At 38.6% G+C, this 22,499-nt stretch overlaps 1 protein-coding gene across 1 annotated transcript in view; it reads right to left on the bottom strand.

Annotated features, from left to right (window-relative positions):
• Positions 1 to 1,187: 1,187 nt before the first annotated feature.
• Positions 1,188 to 22,499, bottom strand: part of LOC149819093 (GATA transcription factor 27-like) — a 47,378-nt gene continuing 26,066 nt past the window's right edge. Inside the window, exon 8 of the mRNA XM_089986341.1 lies at positions 1,188 to 1,966. Coding sequence (XP_089842467.1) covers positions 1,608 to 1,966 — 359 coding nt within the window. The 3' untranslated portion in view covers positions 1,188 to 1,607. The remainder of the gene's footprint in view (positions 1,967 to 22,499) is intronic.

The following is a 22,499-nucleotide window of genomic DNA, read 5'->3' as shown; positions in this document are numbered from 1 at the left end:
GTATCAAACAGGGGATGATAAGGACATGTGATGGAAGGAGTAGCCATCATGTGTAACAGGAAGAATCATGGCTGTGTGACAAATATTGGCAGTATTTTGAAAATATTGTGAAAACAGTTATATTTTATCAGGCATTTTAAGTGTTTAATACATCACTTTTTTTAAAAAATATTTGATATTATCATTCAAATAAAAATATGGCAATATTATCTTGGTATTTACATTTTATCAGTAAAAATGTTTAATTTGTTAAGTATTATTTACTTTATTCCCTTTTGATTTTTTATATTCATGAAGTTTATTTTTGTAACATTTTCATGATAAAAATGCAAGTTAAAAAGTTTAAATCTCCCCAAAAATCATGGCCAAAAAATTGTTCTTTTAAGCATTCGTCACTATGGATCATCGTACTAAGAAAGAAAAAATTGCCTTGTAGGGATCAAATACGTCAAAAAGGAATCCAAGGCTTTATGAACTGAATTTGAAGCTCCACTAAGCATTATTCTTCCATTTTGACGCACCTCAAAACAGGGGGAATCAAGCAAGAAAGGCTTTTATTCTAAACAAACTCAGAGCCAAGACATTGGACTCCTTTCTCTTTTTCCTTTTTTACCTTCTCAAAACAAGAAAGAATAGCCCAGCCCATTTGTTGTTCTTTCCCATGATATACATTCCAATTGTGCACATCTTCATTCCACTGAAGGTTGCAACAGAATGGAAGAATACTTCTACATGGGTTGCATTTACAACTAGTCCATGTTCCTCTATTTCTATTAAAAGTTGGCAATAGACATAAACAAATTCTATTAACTTCCCCCAAGCTGATTCATATACCACATTCCAAGCTAGGCAAAGCTGCAAAATCCATTATTGTGAAACACCTTGTAAACTTGTCTGGACCCGATGGTTTTACAAATCTAAACCATAATCTTCTTAAGGGCCATCACTTCATATTCATGTCATGTCCCATTAACTGTTGTCCCAACCTGGCCTATCAACAGTCCGAGTCGATAGTCATTTTGGCCTAGGTTATCCAACTTCCAACCAACTTGAAGGACTAAGGTTTCGGTTGACTGTGCACCTATGGTGCTCGAGTTGACTTGGACCCAGGGACCCAAGTAAATGATAACTCCAAACAAGAAAATGATGTAACTAAGACTACATAAAATTCAGAAAATTTTCCAAAAAATTTACATGAATCAAAATGTCAATGACATAACAACCAAAGGCTGGTTGTAGAGAAGAAATTATCTGTAAACAAGCAGGTGAAAAGGAATTACAAAATTATGTCCTCATGTGCAGCCACATTTTTCTATGAACTCAACCTAACCTACACGAAAGACTTTACAAAACCACCCATATTCATCTCTTTATATGCAGTCTTAAATCATAAGCCAGCATGCTCAAATAGTATACCAAACTTGTTTAAAATATGGCCAAATTGCACATGAGCTTGTATCCTAGATTTCTAAAATATAAAAGCTTTTGAAATACTGGTGCTTCACATTGGAACCTATAATATCATTAGCATCTAACATCACTGTAGAGAACTGCCTCTGATTGGCTGCTGGCTGGAAAGAGCTAAAGATCATTTCTAGATAGTGGCACTACTTGCCAGGAGCCTCTATCAAGGAACCAGTTGAAGAAGACTTCTGCTTCCAAAAATTGCAATCAAGAAGCTCAGCCTGCTGCAGCCATACGTTTGAAGGGACATCTAGTAGCAAATCTTGTTCTGATGAGTCATCTGTGAATTGCAAAGGACCCAGCATGACTGAGCTCCTGTCTGGAGGAGAAGCAAACAAGCTTCTTGGACTGAAGCATGATGCATCATAGTAGAGAGCTTCATTTGCTTCATAGTTGTTTTTCCCATGCTTAGTGTAGGAATTCACTTGAAATTTTGCAGAAGGCAGATCCACAGAGTCAGATTTCTGCAACCTATTGGGGCTCTTTATTTTGTGTTTTGACTCTGAAAGATGCAATAGTTAAATAAGAAACAATTGATGATTCCAGCTCAAAGTTAAGGAAAATGATAAAGCTAGTCTAGCAATTTAACCAACTTATTCTTCAACTGAAAAGACATGATTTTTAGCAAAAGTACTTCAAAATGCAAACATGAAGTGACTTTCCAATCTCTATAGGAGCTTGAGCAGGATGAAGTATGAACTCACATTAGATTGGTTATATTTAGGAGTTACTGTCAATAGAGTCTGTTAACAGCTATTTGTAGTCATTAGTCAAAGCATCTGTGAATGGGACAGATCTGACTGGACCATGACCAGACTACCCACACAAGACTGGAAACCAAAATACCTATGAGTTGGGTCGATAAGATGTGATATCCTACTCAGACCCACACCTTTTCTAAACTGGATCTGAATCCAACATGGAAACAAGTGGTGGTCCAGCCCATTCCAATTGTTAAAAGGAGAGAGAGAGAGAAAGGACTTTAGCTAATCAGGCCTGACCTTAGCTAAGTCGGAATTGGGTCTGAAACTGCCTATTCAAACTTGGAAAAAGAGGGACTTTAACCAGTAAAACCAGAACTGGGTTGAGTTGTTGGTTCGGGAATAAAACTGCCTACCCATGCTGGTAGGATCCAGGTATCAATCCATCATGGATCCACTAGGACAGAGTACGTAACTATGTAGCCAAAGTCCAGGTCCTTTCATAGTGAGAAAGCGAAGTGGCACACTTCTCAGTGAGGAACATTTCTAGGTCAAGCTCAACCATAAACTTGGAACCACATCCATTGGTAGCATCATTTGGAGGGAAAATAAAAAACATAGACCCAAGTGCATGAAGAAGCACCTTCGATGAACTAGAATTCTCACCGTCTCAAACACCAGAACAATCACGAAAAAGTCTCAGCTTATGTGTCAATGGCATCTATGATATTTCACATGCATGCAGCATGATATACTATACAGAGTACATAGGTTATTCACACATTAGCCATTACTTGTTCATTATTATGTATTACACAATATGCATATGTCAGCATTCTTCACAAAATTCCCTTTCCATTACGGTGTGGAGCTATGGTCTATGGTTTCTTTATTTGAAAACTCTGTAAATTTACTCATTATCTGTCCATCTTCAAAGTTGCTTTTCTCAGACACAGGCGATTCAGCACCAGTTAATTGCCTTACTTTTAAAAAAAATGATGCTGATTGTCTATTTCCAAAAAAAAAGATAAAAGAAAATATGACATTGTGGATCTTGAAGTGACCTACAACTTTGACAATGGAGGCATCACTGCTTGAAGTCTATAAATCCCATTTTGAAAGCTTGAAAACAGGTGGCATCATAGTTTTGTAGTTTGAACCGGTTTTCAACTTTGTGATCTTGATGAAGAGATTACTGCACATTCAGGTCAGGCTTTGGATTTTCATTTTATGGGATTTTTTAATATCTATACAAAGATTTTTGTTCATATATGTGCTATTGTCAAATCTTCCCTGGACCCCACTTTTCCAGTTTTCCTTCATTTCAAGCCTGACCACCCTCAGCTCCTAAAATTGGGCTGTTCAACTTGTTTTTTGTGTAAAAATCAAAAGATGCTGCTGTCAGCATCTAAGACCACTTTTTATGTACTCTCTTATTTTCTTCTTAATTTATTTTTTATCATGCCACCTTTTACTTTTTGTAACTAATGCACTTTGGACACTTCTAAGTTCTCTTTTTTTGTATCAAATTCCTTTCTAATTTCATCTAATATCTCCACTTGAGCAAGTTTGCTATTAATTCATCTTACTGATTCCCTTTTCCGAACCTTGTGAAAAGAAGACATTATTATCTTCATTGTATGTCTGACCCGATCCATTTGTATAATGGATCAGGTTCAGATCCAGTTCATGTATTGTAAATTATTATTTTGTAAAAGGGTATTTTCGTACCCTAATGTTTACACTTTATGTTAAATAGAATGAGAGGGCAGTCACGATGGACTGAACCCTCCTTTCAGCTGGAAATTTCTCTCTCCCTCTCTTCTCTTCTCTCATCGTAGATTAGGGTTTCATTCTTTCATGGTATCAGAGCAGGGCGTGGATCTGCGTGAAGAAAGCAAGGCGTGGATCTGCGTGAAGAAAGCACAGCGTGTGCATCAACGTGGATCTGCATCAGCTATCTGCGTGAATCTGGGTGTGAATACCCAGCGTAAATACCCAGTGAAGAATGTCTGGTTGTGAATCAGCGTGATTTCAGCCTGCGTGAAGAAAGAAAGCCCAGCCTGCGTGAAGAAAGCCCATCTGCGTGAATCTGCGTCTGCGTGAAGAAAACCCAGCCTGAGTCTGCGTGAGCAAATCCCAGCGTGAATCCACCAGCGTCAGCAGAGTGAACTTATCAGCCGTGAATCCAAATCTGTGTGGTAAATCTCTGTGAATCTGTGTGGTATTGTGGCCCTCAAATACCTAGCGTGAATCTGTGTGAAGAAAATCTTTGTGAAGAAAATATGTGATTTCTTTCAGCCGTGTGTTACAGCATCAATCTGTGTTTTCTTTTCAGCCGTGATTGCTTCTTTGTGAAATCAGGTTCATCAGGTTTAATTCCTGCTGTTTTTCCTACATTTAATCTCTTGATCTGTGGTTTAATCCCTGCTAATCATTGTTAATCTCTTGATCTAAGATTTCCTTTTCCTTTCTGCTGTTTTTCCTGCTAATCACTGCTAATCATTGGCAGCCATCTGTCATATCTTATCTGTCTTTTTCTTTTGGCCGAGTTCTTTGTTCTTCATACCTAAGTGTCAGTTCAAGCATATTCATCAAATGGAATTTACTCACGGGCAATCATGCCTGTCCTCAAGTTTTCTTGGTCAACTAGTCTCTGAAAAATTGAATAACTGTAATTTCTTGACCTGGAAAAGACAGATTATTCCGTTTATAAAAAGTCAGGACCTTTCTGGTCATCTGGATGGATCGGTCCCACCGCCTCCAGAATTTCTTTCGCAAGAAAAGGTGGATGATAAAGGCGAACAATCTGTTGTTTTTCACAAGAATCCAGAATATGTTGCTTGATGAAGAGAGATCAATCGCTAGTGGCATATATCACTTCAACTCTTTCACAGGAGGTCCTTATTGCTCTTCCTGATGATTGTTCGGCAAAGGAACTGTGGGATATGTTAGTTCAAACATATTCACAAATTTCTGAGGCAAGAATTATGTTTCTTAAGCGAGAATTTCAAATGCTGAAGAAAGATTCCATGTCTATTATGGAATACCTGAATAAAATGAAAGGCATCACAGATCAGTTGGCGGTTGTTGGGTGTTTCGTCAGTGAAAAAGATAAAGTACAACAAACCTTGAGTGGATTGGGGCCAGATTATCATGTTATGACGACAACCTTACTATGTTTACCAGAACTTCCAAAGTTTGAAGATCTTCGTGCAAAACTGTTGCAATATGAGATGAATCTGAAAGGTTCCTCTGAAGCTTTTCATGGGAATTCCGGAACACAAGATGTGCTGGCTATGGGAATGAGTTATGGTCAAGGTAGAGGAAGTTCTTTTCGAGGAAAAGGAGGACAAGGGAGAAATAACTATGGAGGTCGTGGCATACTTCCAACACCCAATGTTCAGGGACAAAGACCCATTCCCACCTGTTTCCTATGCAACAAGAAAGGGCACATTAAAGCGAACTGTTGGTTTAATCCTCAAAACAAAGGGAAAGCTCCACAAGCAGAGGCTAGAAAGGATGGAAAAGTAAAAGAGTTGTTGTTGGCAGCCTTGGCAGGATTGAATATGAAACAAAATGACAAAGGAACTTGGTATGTCGACTCTGGAGCAGCTACTCATGTTACAGGTGATGTAGGTAAACTCTTGACTCTTACACCTTATGTTGGAAAGAATAGCATTGTCACAGGAGATGGATCACATCATGCCATCTCACATACTGGAAATGCCATTATACACATGTCAAAGTCCTCTCTTAAACTTCCAAGTGTCATCCATGCTCCTAATATTCAAAAGAACATTGTTTCTGTCTCAAAGCATGTTGATGATGCAAATGCTTCAGTTGAATTTACTCCATCTTCTGTTTATGTCAAGGATCTTCGCACGAGGAGGACATTCGCTGAAGGAAAACGATGGGGCAACATGTACATCTTCCAAGAAGATCCTTCTTTCATTCATCCCAACTATTCATCCTTGAAGCCTCACCAAGTCTTTGATTCTGATTTTTTATTTAATGTTTCTGAAAGTAATAAGCCAAGACTTTGGCATAGTCGTCTTGGCCATTGTGGCCGCCATTTTATTGAAAAACTTGTCATGAATAATCTTATTCCTAAGTCCAGTCTGAGTTCAGAAGTCGTTGATACAAAATGTTCTAGCTGTCATTTATGTAAGAGTCATGTCTTACCTTTTGCTTCCATTAATAAAAGAGCTTCAAGGCCATTTGAGGTCATTTGTTCAGATGTCTGGGGTCCTGCTCCAATTACTTCTTTTTCTGGCAGTAAATACTATCTTATTTTCATTGATAGTTATTCACGTTATACTTGGATATTCTTTATGAAACACAAATCAGAAGTTTTTGGATTGTTCCAGAAATTCCACTCTTTCGTTCAAAATCATTTCTCTACCAACATTCTTAATTTTCAGTGTGATGGAGGAGGTGAATTCTCCTCGAGTGACTTTGTTAATTTTCTTCAACATAATGGGATAAAGAGAAGAGTGTCTTGCCCTCATACACCTCAACAAAATGGGATTGCTGAGAGGAAGCATCGACATATTGTTGAGACTGCAATGAGCATGATGCACGGGAGCAATCTCCCTACATCATTATGGACTGAGGCCTTCCACTCCATAGTTCATGTGATAAATCGCTTGCCCATGAATATCTTAGAAAATAAGTCACCATACTTCTCTCTTTTTGGCATACAACCTGATTATCATGAATTACGTGTGTTTGGGTCTGTTTGTTATGTGCACATTGATAGCTCACTCAGGCACAAGTTCCAAGATAAAGCTTTGAAATGCAGGTTTATAGGATATGCCGAAGATTACAAAGGGTACAGGTGTTATGATCCCCTGAGTAAGCGTGTCAAAATATCAAGGAATGTTATTTTCGATGAAATGAACTTTGCTGATCAGGATAATAATTCAACTATGGTGGATACTGATAACTCAAGCTCCAGCATTGAGGTATACTACCCATGGTTAAATTCAGAACTCTTCTCCAATGGTACAGTAGAATGTCCAGAAAATTGCAGTCAGAATGAGCCACATGAGGATTCAGCCAATGAGACTCAAACGGAGGAAACTGTCACATATGACTTGGAGCCAACAAGGTATAAGGGAATTGTGTACACTCGGCGAGAGAAAGAGCCCTCATTCACTTCTTGTTCGAACACGGATCCATCTGGATCATCCGTTTCGCAGCAAATGGATATCAGAAGATCTTCACGGATTCGACATCCACTTGACAGGTGGGTAAGTTATAAAAAAATTTCAATGGATTTTCAGTTATTCTTGACATCCATAAGTAAAGAGGATGAGCCTCTTATGTTCTATCAAGCTGCGAGCTCTAGAAGATGGGTAGAAGCAATGAATGAAGAAATGGAGGCCTTACATGAATGTGGCACATGGGAGATTGTGTCTAGACCACTGAACAGAAATGTCGTTGGGTCAAAATGGGTGTACAAGATAAAATATAAACCAAATGGGAGCATCGAAAGGTACAAGGCTCGACTGGTAGCCAAGGGATTCACACAAGAGGAAGGCCAAGACTTTGATGAAACTTTTAGTCCTGTTGTCAAGATGGGGACTATTCGTATTGTGTTGAGTCTATCCATTAAACATGGATGGACATTGAGCCAGCTGGATGTGAAAAATGCTTTTCTGCACGGGGTTTTAAAAGAAGAGGTCTACATGGAACAACCCACTGGATATGCAGAACGAGACGCCAAAAAATATGTATGCAAATTAAAGAGAGCACTCTATGGTTTGAAACAAGCTTCTCGTTCCTGGTTCGACAGTTTTTCTCTAGAAATACAACGGCATGGTTTTTCTAGGTCTCTTCTGGATCACTCATTATTCATTCACAATGAACAAGGAGTTACTACCCTTCTGTTGATATATGTTGATGATATCATCATCACAGGGAATTGTAAAAGCCACATTGAGCAGGTGAAGAAGTTATTAAATCAGACATTTAAGATGAAAGATTTGGGAGAGCTGCAATATTTTCTTGGGGTAGAAGTTGATAACAAGAATGATACACTTACCCTTACTCAACACAAATATACGCTGGACATTCTCGGCAGAGCAGGCATGACAGATTGTAAGCCGTTAACAACTCCAAGTGTCATTCATCAGAAATTGAGTTCACAAGAAGGGGATATATATGGAGATCCCACTAAGTATCGCAGTTTAGTTGGCATGTTGCAATACCTGACTTTTACTAGACCCGACATAGTATATTCAGTTAATCAGGTATCCCAGTTTATGCATGAACCTCGTGTGTCACATATGGAGGCAGTCAAACGTATACTTCGCTACCTAAAGGGTACAGTGGGTGATGGGCTGGTATACAAAGGCAAGGAAGAATTAGATCCAGGTGGGGGCCATGAGATTATTACTTATGCTGATGCTGATTGGGCGGGGGATCCAGACGAACGACGATCAGTATCTGGTTATTGCAGCTTCATTGGGCCAAACTTGGTATCCTGGAGCAGTAGAAAACAAAAGGCGGTTGCTAGATCGAGCACTGAGGCCGAATACAGATCAATGGCCACTGCCACGGCCGAGGGTACATGAATAAGACATCTTCTGACTGAAATGGGAGAGCCGATTGTTCGATCACTGTTGCTGTGTGACAATCAAAGTGCCATCAACATGTCATTCAATCCCATTCACCATAGTCGAGCAAAGCACATTGAAATAGATCAACATTTTATCAAGAAAAAGGTTGAAGACAAAGAGATTGAGCCCATGTATGTGTCAACTAAAGAACAAGTTGTTGATATCCTCACTAAAGGGTTAACAAAGGATAGATTTTGGTTTTTGAAGAACAAGTTGTTCATGGTCCAACACCATGCACAACTTGAGGGAGGCTGAAAAGAAGGCATTGTTACTTTCACTGTGTATGTCTGACCCGATCCATTTGTGTAATGGATCGGGTCCAGATCCAGTTCATGTATTGTAAATTATTATTTTGTAAAAGGGTATTTTCGTACCCTAATGTTTACACTTTATGTTAAATAGAATGAGAGGGCAGTCACGATGGACTGAACCCTCCTTTCAGCTGGAAATTTCTCTCTCCCTCTCTTCTCTTCTCTCATCGTAGATTAGGGTTTCATTCTTTCACCTTGCACCCACCCAAATTGAAAGCTTCTTTGTCAATCCTTTGTCTTAATCTAAGCAGTTTCAACAATTGTTCTTGTGTGAACCATGGATACAACGGACCAAGATAAAGGTCCTCCTATATCAGCTAAGTGTAATAAAACAAGGTACAATGAAACAATACTGAAACAAACACAATGCCAACAAAGGGCTTTAATAAACTCACTTAAGGTTGGTCACTAATGGACCAAATACAATCTCAAAAGAGATAAAAATATCAAACAACACAAGAGGCATACAAGCCTATAAGATGGGAAAAAACTCTAGAGAAAACCCTCAAATGCTTCTAAGAGCATTCAGGAATAACAAGGGAGTGATCCTCACTCCAGCGCATAGGAGGCAGTCCAGCTCTTTGGATTGCCTTCCAACAATCATTATTATGACTGTTGGATCGTAGTCCAACGTCTAGTTGGACTGCCTCCCAACAGTCATATTTTGACTGTTGGGCAGGTTATTTATTACAATGCTAAATTACATTTCAGTACCTAGTGGACTGTACTCTAGGATAAAAGACAGAAATACCCTTATCGGGTATTTGAATATAATTTTATTTTTAACACTCCTTAAACTTATGAGGAAATCACCGAAAGTTTGCTAAGTGTAATGAAAAGAGGCGGAAGCACCAAAAGAGCAAAAGTCACTCTTTAAGAGTGACTACAAGAGCCAAGAACACAAACACCAAATGTGCACACACAAAACCTCACAAATATAGGAAATGACTTAAAGTCATAAGTTGGATTTATTGAAGAAAGAGAGAGAGGGGTGTAAAAACCCATACATTTAAGAGGGGAAGACCTCCTCTATTTATAGAGGAGGGAAGCACTAAAAGGAACCACAAGGGGGGCTCCCTTGTAGTCGTTGGGAGCCCCAACGGTCAGAAATCTGACCGTTGGAGCCCCAACGACTACAAGTGTGGGGCCCCCTTGTGGTCATTACAAAAAGGAAAAGAAATAAAGAAAAAAGAAAAAGGAAAAAAGGAAAAAGGAAAAAATAAAAAAGAAAAAGGTATATATGTGGTTTTACAAGAATACCCCTATCGGGTATTTATCTAAATGAGAAATAGTATATATATACATATATGTATATATATATACTTATATATATACGAATGTATATATATATAAGTATATATATATATTTTAACACGCCCCCTCAAACTTTACGGGGAGAAGACCGAAAGTTTGCTAAGGAGGAACATAAATCGTGGAGTTGGAAGCGCTTTGGTGAAGAAGTCAGCCAGCTGATATTCTGAAGTAACATATGGTAATGAGATAGTCCCTCGGAGATATTCGTCTCGAACATAATGGCAATCCATCTCGATATGCTTTGTCCGTTCATGAAAGGTGTGATTGCTGGCAATGTATATCGCACTTTTGTTATCACAGCAGAGCTTGGTAGGAGTGAAAATGAGGACGCCCATGTCAGCGAGGAGACTTCTGAGCCATACGATTTCCATAGTTGTCATTGCCATAGCCCGATACTCAGCTTCAGTAGATGATAAGGAGACTTTCTGTGCTGCTTCTTGCATCTCCACGAGATGAAAGATTCACCTAAAAAGATACAAAGACCCGTAATTGAGATACGATCATTGGGATTGCCTCCCCAGTCAGCATCAGTAAAAGCAGTCAATTCAAGAGATGAGGAAGAGGATAAGAAGAGTCCCTTTGAGATGGTGTTTTTGATATATCGCACAATTCTCATTACGGCCGCCATATGAACCGTGGTAGGTGCGTGCTGGAACTGGCTTGCTGCATGAACCACATGAGCTATGTCAGGACGGGTGATGGATAGATAAGTGAGAGATCCAATTAATTGACGGTAGGGAGTTGGATCTTCAAGAAGAACACCATCTTCAAGTCTAAGTTTTGCATTGATAACTTCGGGAGTCTCAACTTTCTTTTCATCAGATATTCCTGATTTGGTACAAATTTCAAGAGCTAATTTCATCTGAGATAAGATGTATCCACGTTCGAAATAAGCCACTTCAATACCTAAAAAATATCGCAAATAACCAAGGTCAGACATATCAAAAGTATCTTTTAGCATAGACTTAACATCATTTACTCCCTTTTTGTCATTCCCAGTGATGATCATATCATCAACATACAGCAGAAGCATAATAATGGAGTCACCTGTTCTTTTCACAAAAAGAGCAGTGTCAGTATAACAAAAAGAAAATCCTAAATTTATTAATACGTTACTAAACCTATCATACCAAGCTTTAGGTGCTTGCTTAAGACCATATAAAGCCTTTTTTTAATTTCAAAATTTTTCCATTTAAATCCATACCTGAAGGTGGTTCTATATACACTTCTTCATTTAAATTATCATTCAAAAGGCATTTTTAACATCAAGTTGAAAATTTGGCCATTTTTTAACTGCGGCTATAGCAATAAGAGCTCGAACACTAGTCATTCGAGCAACGGGGGCAAAGGTTTCATCATAATCTACCCCATACTCTTGGGCATATCTTTTGGCTACCAACCTAGCCTTATACCTTTCCAATGAACCATCACTCTTAGTTTTTACTTTAAAAACCCATCTACATCCGATGGGTTTCTTGCCATTGGGAGGATCAATGATTTCCCAAGTTTGTGCCTTTTTAAGAGCATTAAGTTCAAGTTGCATAGCTTCATTTCAATGAGCATATTGTTTAGCATCATTGTAATGAGATGGTTCATGAAAAGAGTGAAGAGCAAGAAGGCATGCTCGAAAATTAGGCGAAAAAGAATCATAAGAAACAAACCTATTTGGTATTTTGGAAATCCGATTTGATCTTCTTTGAGAAGTCTCTTCGGTGAACTCATTTTGGGAAAAATTTTCAAGGGCACAAGGAGGATTCCTTTCATTCCTTCTAGAGTAGACTTGAATTTGTCTTGAAACATTTTCTTCAAGATTTTGATCATCATTTGGATGTTCAACAAGATTTTCACTAAGAGATTCATTAGAATCAATATGATCATCTATGATGTTTTCGTTAGGCAATAAGTCAAATAAGAATGAATAATCAATATTTTCATTCGGTTGGTGCGAAAAACCACTTTCTTTTTCAAGGAATGTGACATCTTTAGAGATATAAAGCTTATTTTTAAGTATGTCAAAACATCTATACCCTTTTTGTTTTTCGCCATATCCCAAAAAAATGCATTCAATAGCCCTAGGGGAAAGTTTATCATTCTTGTGAGTTAAAACAAAACATTTACATCCAAAAATTCTTAGTCTTTTGTAATCGGGAGACATATTGTAAAGTTTTTCAAATGGAGAAAGATTTTTTAAAGAGGACGAAGGGGTCCTATTGATAAGATATGTAGAGGTTAGAACCGCTTCGGCCCAAAAGGATTTTGGAATGTTTCTTGAGATTAATAACGTTCTTGTAGTCTCTATTATGTGCCTATGCTTTCTTTCCGCAAGTCCATTTTGTTGTGGAGTGTTGGGACAAGAACGTTGGTGGAAAATTCCATTTTCTTTTAAATATTTTTGAAAATCATTGGACATATATTCGCCTCCCGAATCGGATCTAAGAATAGATAAATTTCTCAAAAATTGGTTTTTGACCATTGCATGAAATTCTTTGAAGAAGGAGAAAACTTCGGATTTGCGACTTAGGAAGTAAATCCACGTGAATCGAGTAAAATCATCAATAAATACCACATAATACGAAAAACCTCCTTTAGATAAAATAGGGGAAGGTCCCCACACATCGGAATGAATAAGTTCAAATGGCCGAGTGGTAAAGTAACTTCTTTGTGGAAATGGAATAGCTTTAGATTTCCCAAAAATGCAATCTTTACAAGTCATGTGATTGTCTTTACAAGTATTGTTCAAAAACGGAAAAAGAGACATTTTTACAAAATTTGGATGGCCAAGTCTCTCATGCCATATTCCAATACTTTTGTCTTTTACAAGATTGCATGATGCCTTAGATGGGAGAGTCAAAAAATCCATAAAGTAGAGGTCACCCCTTCTATGGCCTTGCCCAATCAGCTTCCCTGACTGGAGATCCTGCACGGTGCAATCCTTAGGTGAGAAAGAGACTTGGCATCCATGATCGGTGATTTGAGATACGGAAAAAAGATTTAAATTTATTTTAGGAACGATTCTTACTTTAGGAACAAAGAAGTTTTTGAAATCAAGAGATCCAATACTTTCAATTTTCAGTGATGTACCATCGGCCGTTGAAACACAAGAAGATATAGGTTCGGAAAAAATATTTGAAAGAGAATTTTTATGAGATGTCATATGAAAAGAAGCACCGGAGTCTAGTATCCACATACCTGGAGGAGATGATGAGTAGGCAATGGCGGCCCCGGATGTTAAAGGAGAAGTCTTGAGAAGATGTTGAAGAACTTCGGAGATGTGATTTAGAGTTTCTTTGATATCTCCTTCTTTGGTACTTTCTTCCTTCTTTGGAGAAGTTTCCCCAACCACGGCAACTTTACCTTTGAGTTTTGGACAAGCCGGTCTAATGTGACCCGGTTCATTACAATAATGGCATATTATTCCCCTTCTAGGCCCATTGATATTTTTGTTAAAGTGGGGAGGTCTATATGCTTTAACATTTGATCCGGGCCTATTAACGGCCAAAACTTCATCATTCCTAATGCTCAAGCCAAGTCGAGTTTCTTCTTGACATACCTCGGCAAGAGCGTCTTCAATAGGTAGGGCTTTGCTTCTATGGAGAAGAGATGCCCTCACTTGTTCAAATTCCGGGCGAAGTCCATGAAGGAATTGAAAAAAGTGCTCCTTTTCAATTTGTTCCCTTCTTAGTTCAATGTCTTGTGGAGCAACCCATTTGGGTTCAAGAAGGGCAAGCTCATCCCAAAGAGGAGTTAGAGAGCTAAAGTAGTCCCGGACATTCATATCCATTTGTTTGGTGGAACGAATTTTTTCTTGGCAAAAGAATTGCCGAGCAAGATCCTTTTGGGTATACATACCCTTAAGAAAAAACCAAGCCTCATTGGCTCTTCTAAACTTGGCAATATTGGCACAATTTTTAAGATCTACGTTGTTCATAAACCATGCCAAGATTTTGGCATGGTTGCTTTCCCAATCCTCGATTTTGGTTTGATGTTCATTAATGGCTTTGATGCGCTCATCGCCATCTAAAGCCTTTTCAACTTCATTTTCAATTTTGGTAAGAACAAGAGAGGGTTCGGGAGTAGTTCCCATAACAAAACCCCAAAGTTTCTTACCTCTTAGATGATTTTCCATAGCGGAGGCCCACATGAGATAGTTGGACCCATTTAGCTTGAAAGAGAGCTCCACTTTAGAGTCACGTTCCATCGGCACCAAATATACTTCCTTTCTTCAAAAACTTTGAGAGGCACGCTTTCCAAGATGTCAAAAGAGAAGCCCAATCACCAACCGAGCTTTGATACCATGTAATGAAAAGAGGCGGAAGCACCAAAAGAGCAAAAGTCACTCTTTAAGAGTGACTACAAGAGCCAAGAACACAAACACCAAATGTGCACACACAAAACCTCACAAATATAGGAAATGACTTAAAGTCATAAGTTGGATTTATTGAAGAAAGAGAGAGAGGGGTGTAAATATTAAGACTGTATCATAAACTGGATCGGGTTTTCCAGTATGGGTCGGGTTCTCCAATGTAACTTGTAAGTTTATGTCTGGGTATGGATCCAAATACTTGGTCCAACCCAGTTACTGTTTTGTATATGTATATATAAACATAAAGTAGGGCACGACTTCATTATTGAAGTCCCCTTTTGCTGCCGCAGCTCTCTCTCTCTCTCTCTCACGCCTCATTCTCACGTTCCAGCAAGATCGAGTGGGCCATTCTAACATGGTATCAGAGCAGGCTTCTGCACAGTGAATCGACTCCGAAGGGCGTGTCTAGCAAGATCGACACTGCAGGTGCTGTTCCGTCTAGGGCTATCCAGCGAGATCAACGTCCCAGGTGTTTCTTCTTCCAGGTTCTTCAATCTACCTCCTTTTCTATTTTCTATTTATGTCTGCATCCTCTTTCTGCCTTCATCCAGCTTTTCCCTTCTGTTTAGTCGTCGTTCTTCTTTTTGTTTGTTTTCTTCCAATCTATCGATAGATTGGACCCTGCGTGACTGCTGTGCTTTTTTTATCTATCTTTTCTTCCTTTTGTTTATCACGTCTGATTTGGATCAGACTGTCGAACCCAAAGGCTATCTGAAATCCGAATCTGCCCAAACGTGGGTTCTAATATCAGATTTGGTATTAAGTTGAAAACAGCCATCAACTGTTTAGGTTCATATATTGTGTTTTGATTGTTGCATCTGTTTCATTCCAGTCTGAAATCAAGATCAGATCTAATCCAAAGATCAAATTTGTTTTCTTAGTTGTTGTTGTTCCTTCATCTGTCACGGTTAGATCTGAGTTCACTCCAGATCTGAAGCGAATCTGATTTTTATTTCTTCTCGATCCAATTTCACTCCTTTATTCTTGATTTCTGGTTATTCCTTCAAGGTCTAAAATACCTATTCATTTATTCTTTATTCTTGATTTAATCTGGTCTGAATTTATTTCAGATCTAAAGTCATTCCTTAAGTGTTTGTCAGCAGTCAACAACTTTATAGTTCAGTTTTCATGGATTCTGTTACCCTGCCATCTAGTTTTCTAGGACAACTTATCTCAGACAAACTGAATAACAATAACTATTTAACCTGGAAGAGGCAAATACTGCCTTTCATTAAGAGCCTCGATCTCTATGGACACCTAGATGGAACGATCTCTGCACCATCAGAATTTATTGTGCAGGAAATTGTGGACGATAAGGGAGAGACTTCTAACAAGTTGATTCGAAATCTTGAATTCACCACTTGGAGAAAACGAGATCAAGCTGTTGTAGCCTACATTACCTCTACTCTTTCGCGAGAGGTTCTTGTAGGTATTCCAGATGAGTGCTCAGCAATGGAGTTGTGGGAACAACTTGCGAAGACCTATTCTCAAATCTCAGAGGCAACAATTATGCACTTGAAGAGGGAGTTTCAACTCCTAAAGAAAGAAAGCATGACTGTTACAGAGTATATGAACAAGGTGAAGATCATCACAGATCAATTGGCTATGGTGGGCTGTGTGATTTCTGATAAGGACAAAGTTCAACAAGCGCTAAACGGGCTTGGATCAGATTATCATATGTTGGTAACATCTCTCTTGTGTCTTCCTTCACTTCCTAACTTTGAGGATCTTCGGGCAAAATTACTACAATATGAAATTTCCATTAAAGGAGAAGATGTAGGCAACAATTCAGGAAGCCAAGAAGTATTGTTTACAGGGACAAATTCAGGAAGAGGACGTGGCCACTTTCGAGGAGGACATGGACAGATAAGAAATAATCAAGGGGGGCGTGGATTGTTGCCCACGCCTAGCATGCCGTCAGGTAGTTTTTCGGGAAATCACAATTTCAAAAATGTTCCAACTTGCTATTTGTGCAACAAAAAGGGACATATCAAAGCAAATTGTTGGCACAACCCGCAAAACAAAGGGAAAATGAATGGCACAGGATCGTCAAGCAAGGGAAAAGATGGAGGAACTCAATGGGATGAAGACAATGTCAAGAGTCTTTTAATATCAGCTTTGTCAGGATTGAATTTCAAACAGGGTGATCAGGGAACTTGGTATATTGATTCTGGAGCTGCAGCCCACGTGACAGGTGATATTGGTAAGATTTTGAAACCTATCCCTTATCATGGAAATGCAAGTATTAAAACTGGAGATGGAGCTCTCCATCCAATAACTTACACTGGAAATGTGAATATTCCTCTTTCCGATGGTTCCCTAAAATTGTCCAATGTTTTTCATTCCCCTAATATTGTCAAAAATATCATTTCTGTTTCTAAATTGGTTGATGACATTCATTCTTGCGTCGAATTTACTCCTTCTTCTGTCTGTGTCAAGGATCCACTCACGAAGAAGACGCTCGTTGAGGGAGAGCGAAAGGGAAATATGTATATCCTCAAAGAGACTTCTTCACTTGTTCGCAGAGCTGGATCGAAATCGTCAATTGGTCAACCATTCAAATTAGATTCATCTAAGGATTGTTTGAGTTTGTCTTCGTACAATAAGCCAAATATTTGGCATTGTCGTTTGGGTCATTGTAATAATTCTTCTCTTGAGAAACTTGTGTCAAGTGGACTTATTTCAAGATCAAGTCCGCATAATAAGGTTGATGGTTTTCTTTGTTCTAGTTGTCAGTTGTGTAAGAGTCATGTACTTCCCTTCAATTCAATAAATGAAAGAGCTTCCTTTCCTTTTGAACTTATTCATTCTGATGTTTGGGGACCTGCTCCACAACCCTCTTTGTCTGGTAGTCGCTACTATGTCACATTCATTGATAGTTTTTCCAGATATACTTGGATTTATTTTATGAAATACAAGTCTGAGGTATTCAAATTCTTTCGTTTATTTCATGCTCTTGTTCTCAATCAATTCTCGACAAGTATTCAACAATTCCAGTGTGACGGAGGGGGAGAGTATCTATCAAAGGAATTTACTGAATTTCTTCAAAACAACGGGATAAGGCGTAGAATATCTTGCCCACACACCACAACAAAATGGGGTCGCGGAAAGAAAACATCGTCATATTGTTGAAAGTGCCCTAAGTATGCTGCATGACACTCATATTCCTTTAAGTCTTTGGACAGAAGCTTTCCACTCTGCGGTTTATGTAATAAATCGTTTACCGATGTAAATGTTGAATAATTTGACTCCTTATTTCGTGTTGTTTGGTACCCAACCTCAATACAGTCAACTACGAGTGTTTGGATGTGTATGCTATGTTCACATTGACAGTTCCCAACGTAATAAATTTCAGGATAAAGCTTGTAGATGCAGGTTTGTTGGGTACGCTGAAGAGTATAAAGGATATCGATGCTATGATCCAGACACTCGACGCATTAAAATCTCACGAAACGTTGTCTTTGATGAGAACAATGTTCAGATCTCGAACAAAGAAGCAAGGGTTACTAAGGAGGAAGAAAGCTATCAGCCGTGGCTAGCGAATGAATTATTTGATCAGCTAGAAATGGATAACTCTGCTCCATGTCACACAGTAATAGATGAGTGTGAGCCCATGGAAACCAATGCAGAACCTAGTGGGAACATGTTGACAGTTGCTCAGGGATCTACTGTGCCTCCCATCGCAGAAGAAACCTTGACATCAGGTACTGCTCGTCCAGATGGCAGAAGATTCAAAGGGGCAGTGTATGTCAGAAGAAGGGACACACCCCACATAACTGAGCATGTCAGACGTTCGGAAAGGATCAGACACCCTATTGAAAGATGGGTAAGCTATGAGAATTTTTCCACAGAAATGCAGTTATTCGTTGCACAGGTTGAAAAACAAGAAGAACCCATCGATTTCTCCCAAGCCTCCTTGTCATCAAAATGGGCAGATGCTATGAATGAAGAAATGGGAGCCTTGCATGAATGCAGGACCTGGGAAATAGTTCCTAGGCCTCCGGATAAGAATGTTGTAGGGTCTAAGTGGGTATATAAAATTAAGTACAAACCTGACGGATCCATTGAAAGATATAAGGCAAGACTAGTCGCTAAAGGCTTCACACAAGCATATGGAGAAGACTATGACGAGACCTTTAGTCCAGTTGTAAAAATGGGAACCATTCGACTCGTGTTATCCTTGGCGGTTCAGCATGGATGGTCTCTAAGTCAACTTGATGTTAAAAATGCATTCTTACATGGCGATCTGAAGGAGGAAGTTTACATGGAGCAGCCTCTTGGTTATGCAGAAAACAATCCTGAGACACATGTTTGCAGATTGCGACGAGCCATTTATGGACTAAAACAAGCATCTCGGTCATGGTTTGACAGTTTCTCCATTGAAGTACAGCGATTTGGATTTGTCCGTTCTCAACTTGATCATTCATTGTTCATTTTTCGAGAACATCAGGTTAACACCTTACTTCTCATATATGTAGATGACATTATTATTACAGGAAGTTCTTGCAAGCATATAGAGGCTACAAAGATCCTATTGAATCAGAAGTTCAAGATGAAGGACCTGGGTGTCCTACGATATTTTTTGGGGGTTGAAGTGGATCGACAAAATACTAGCCTCTTGTTGACCCAACACAAGTACGCTCTGGATCTTCTGGAAAAGTCAAGAATGAAGAACTGCAAGCCATTGAATACTCCTAGCGTGTTAAACCATAAACTCAGTGCTCAAGATGGGGAGATCTATGAGGACCCGAAATATTATCGTCGCTTAGTTGGGATGCTTCAATATCTTACTTTTACGAGGCCGGATATTGTATATGCAGTGAATCAAGTCTCTCAGTTCATGCACGATCCACGTACAGAACACATGAATGCAGTTAAAAGAATTCTTCGGTACTTGAAGGGTACTCTTGGAGATGGGCTTGTTTATCGTCAATCAAAGGCAAAAGGAGAACATAGACCACTAGAAGTGTATGCAGATGCAGATTGGGCAGGAGATCCAGACGATAGAAAGTCAGTCTCTGGGTATTGTGTGTATGTTGATGAAAACTTAATAGCATGGAGTAGTCGGAAGCAACGTGCTGTTGCGCGTTCAAGTACAGAAGCTGAGTACCGATCCATGGCCTCTGCCACTGCCGAAGTTACATGGTTAAGACATTTATTAACAGAGATAGGAGAAAAAGTGAAGGTTGCGAATCTGTTTTGCGATAATCAAAGTGCCATTCAAATTGCTTTCAATCCTATCCATCATGGTCGAACGAAACACATAGAGATCGATCAACACTTTGTCCGACAGAAGGTAGAGGACAAAGAAGTTATTCCAATCTATGTACCAACAGAAGATCAAGTTGTTGATCTACTTACCAAAGGACTTACGAGTGCGCGGTTTTGGTATCTCAAAGGCAAGTTGTCCATGGTACAGGACCATGCACAACTTGAGGGAGGGTATTAAGACTGTATCATAAACTGGATCGGGTTTTCCAGTATGGGTCGGGTTCTCCAATGTAACTTGTAAGTTTATGTCTGGGTATGGGGCCATTCTAACAGTAAAAACCCATACATTTAAGAGGGGAAGACCTCCTCTATTTATAGAGGAGGGAAGCACTAAAAGGAACCACAAGGGGGGCTCCCTTGTAGTCGTTGGGAGCCCCAACGGTCAGAAATCTGACCGTTGGAGCCCCAACGACTACAAGTGTGGGGCCCCCTTGTGGTCATTACAAAAAGGAAAAGAAATAAAGAAAAAGGAAAAAAGGAAAAAGGAAAAAAGAAAAAAGAAAAAGGTACATATGTGGTTTTACAAGAATACCCCTATCGGGTATTTATCTAAATGAGAAATAGTGTATATATATACATATATGTATATATATATATACTTATATATATACGAATGTATATATATATATATATATAAGTATATATATATAAGTATATATATATATATATATTTTAACACTAAGAAGGTACAAAAATTAAAGCAGTGAAAGAGCTTTGGTGAAGAAGTCTGCAATCTAAAATTTAGACTGGACATATGGCAATGTAATAGTCCCCTTCAAATATTCTTCGCGAATATAGTGACAATCTATCTCGATATGTTTTGTTCGCTCATGAAATGTGTGATTGTTGGTTATATAGGTGACACTTTTATTATCACAGCATAGCTTTGAAGGTTCTGAGACATCAACACCCATATCGAAAAGTAGTGCTCTCATCCACACAACTTCAGTGGTTGTAGTAGTCATTGCCCTGTACTCAGCTTCCGTAGAGAATAAAGACACTTTCTATTATTTTTTGCATCGCTAAGAAATGAGAGAATCACCTAAAAGCACACAAAAGCCAGTAGTTGAGTAACAGTTATTGGAATCTCTTCCCCAGTCAGAATTAGTGTAAGAAATAAGACTTAAGGATGAGGAAGAGGATAAGAATAGTCCTTAGATATAGGTTTCTTGATGTATCGAATTATTCTTAATACTGCACTCATGTGGACGATTGTGGGCGCATGTTGAAATTGACTTGCAGAATGTACGACATGCGCAATATCTGGCCTTGTAATGGACAGGTACATCAACGATTCAATAAGTTGTCGATAAGGGGTTTGATCATCTTATAATACTCCATCTTCAGCTCGCATTTTCGCATTTATTACTTCAGGAGTATCAACATATTTTGTGTCAGTGATTCCTGGACGCTCAACAATATCAGCTGCAAACTTGATTTGAGATAAAATATATCATCTTGGCGAGTAGGCTACTTCAATTCCTAAAAAGTATCTCAAAAAACCAAGATCAGTCATATCAAAGGATTTTTTAAGCAAAATTTTAATATCTTCAAATTCCTTTTGATCATTTCCTATAATGATCATATCATCAACATACAAAAGAAGAATGATCAATGAAGTACCTGTAGATCACACAAAAAGAGCAGTGTCAGTGGAACAATATTTAAATCCAAGTTTTAATATTGTACCATTGAACCGATCATACAATACTTTAGGGGCTTGTTTAAGCTCGTATAGGGCTTTTTGAAGACGAAGGACCATGCCTTTTTCAATAGACAGACCAGAGGGAGGATCCATGTATACTTCTTCATTTAAGTTTTCATTCAAGAATGCATTTTTAACATCTAACTGATATATCGATAATTTTTGAATGGATGCTATAGTAACTAGAGTTCTAATTGTAGTCATACGAGCTACTGGGGCAAAGGTCTCTTCATAATCTATATCATATTCTTGAGAATATCCTTTTGCAACAAGTCTTGCTTTATATCTCTCAAGAGACCCGTCACTTTTTGTTTGAATTTTAAACACCCATCTACACCCTATTATCTTTTTTCTGATAGGAAGAGGTTGAATTGCCCAAGTGTGAGCCTTGTGTAATGCATCTAATTCAATTTTCATAGCTTCAACCCATTCGTTTATATTTTTAGCCTCGTTATAGTTGGATGGTTCATGATATGAATGAATGGCTAGAAGACATGCCCTGTAGTTTGGTAAGAATGATTCGCATGAGACAAACCTACTTGGAGGCCTATGTGCTCGTTCTGACCTTTTAACACTAGTTTTTTCAGTATTTGTTAGTTGATTATATCTGTTAAGGGCACATGGATGCTCCCCAATATTTCATCTAAAGTATTGAAGAAGATCTTGAGATGGTTCGCTACTTAAGTCATTAATAGACTCGAAGGTTTCAATATCATTACTAATACCTTTATTGGGTAATAAATC

Source organism: Nuphar pumila, chromosome 13 (genome assembly GCF_984573655.1).
Source record: "Nuphar pumila chromosome 13, dmNupPumi1.hap1.1, whole genome shotgun sequence".
NCBI lineage: Eukaryota > Viridiplantae > Streptophyta > Magnoliopsida > Nymphaeales > Nymphaeaceae > Nuphar > Nuphar pumila.
Note: the sequence above shows the minus strand (reverse complement) of the source record. Positions and strands in the feature narration are given on the sequence as shown.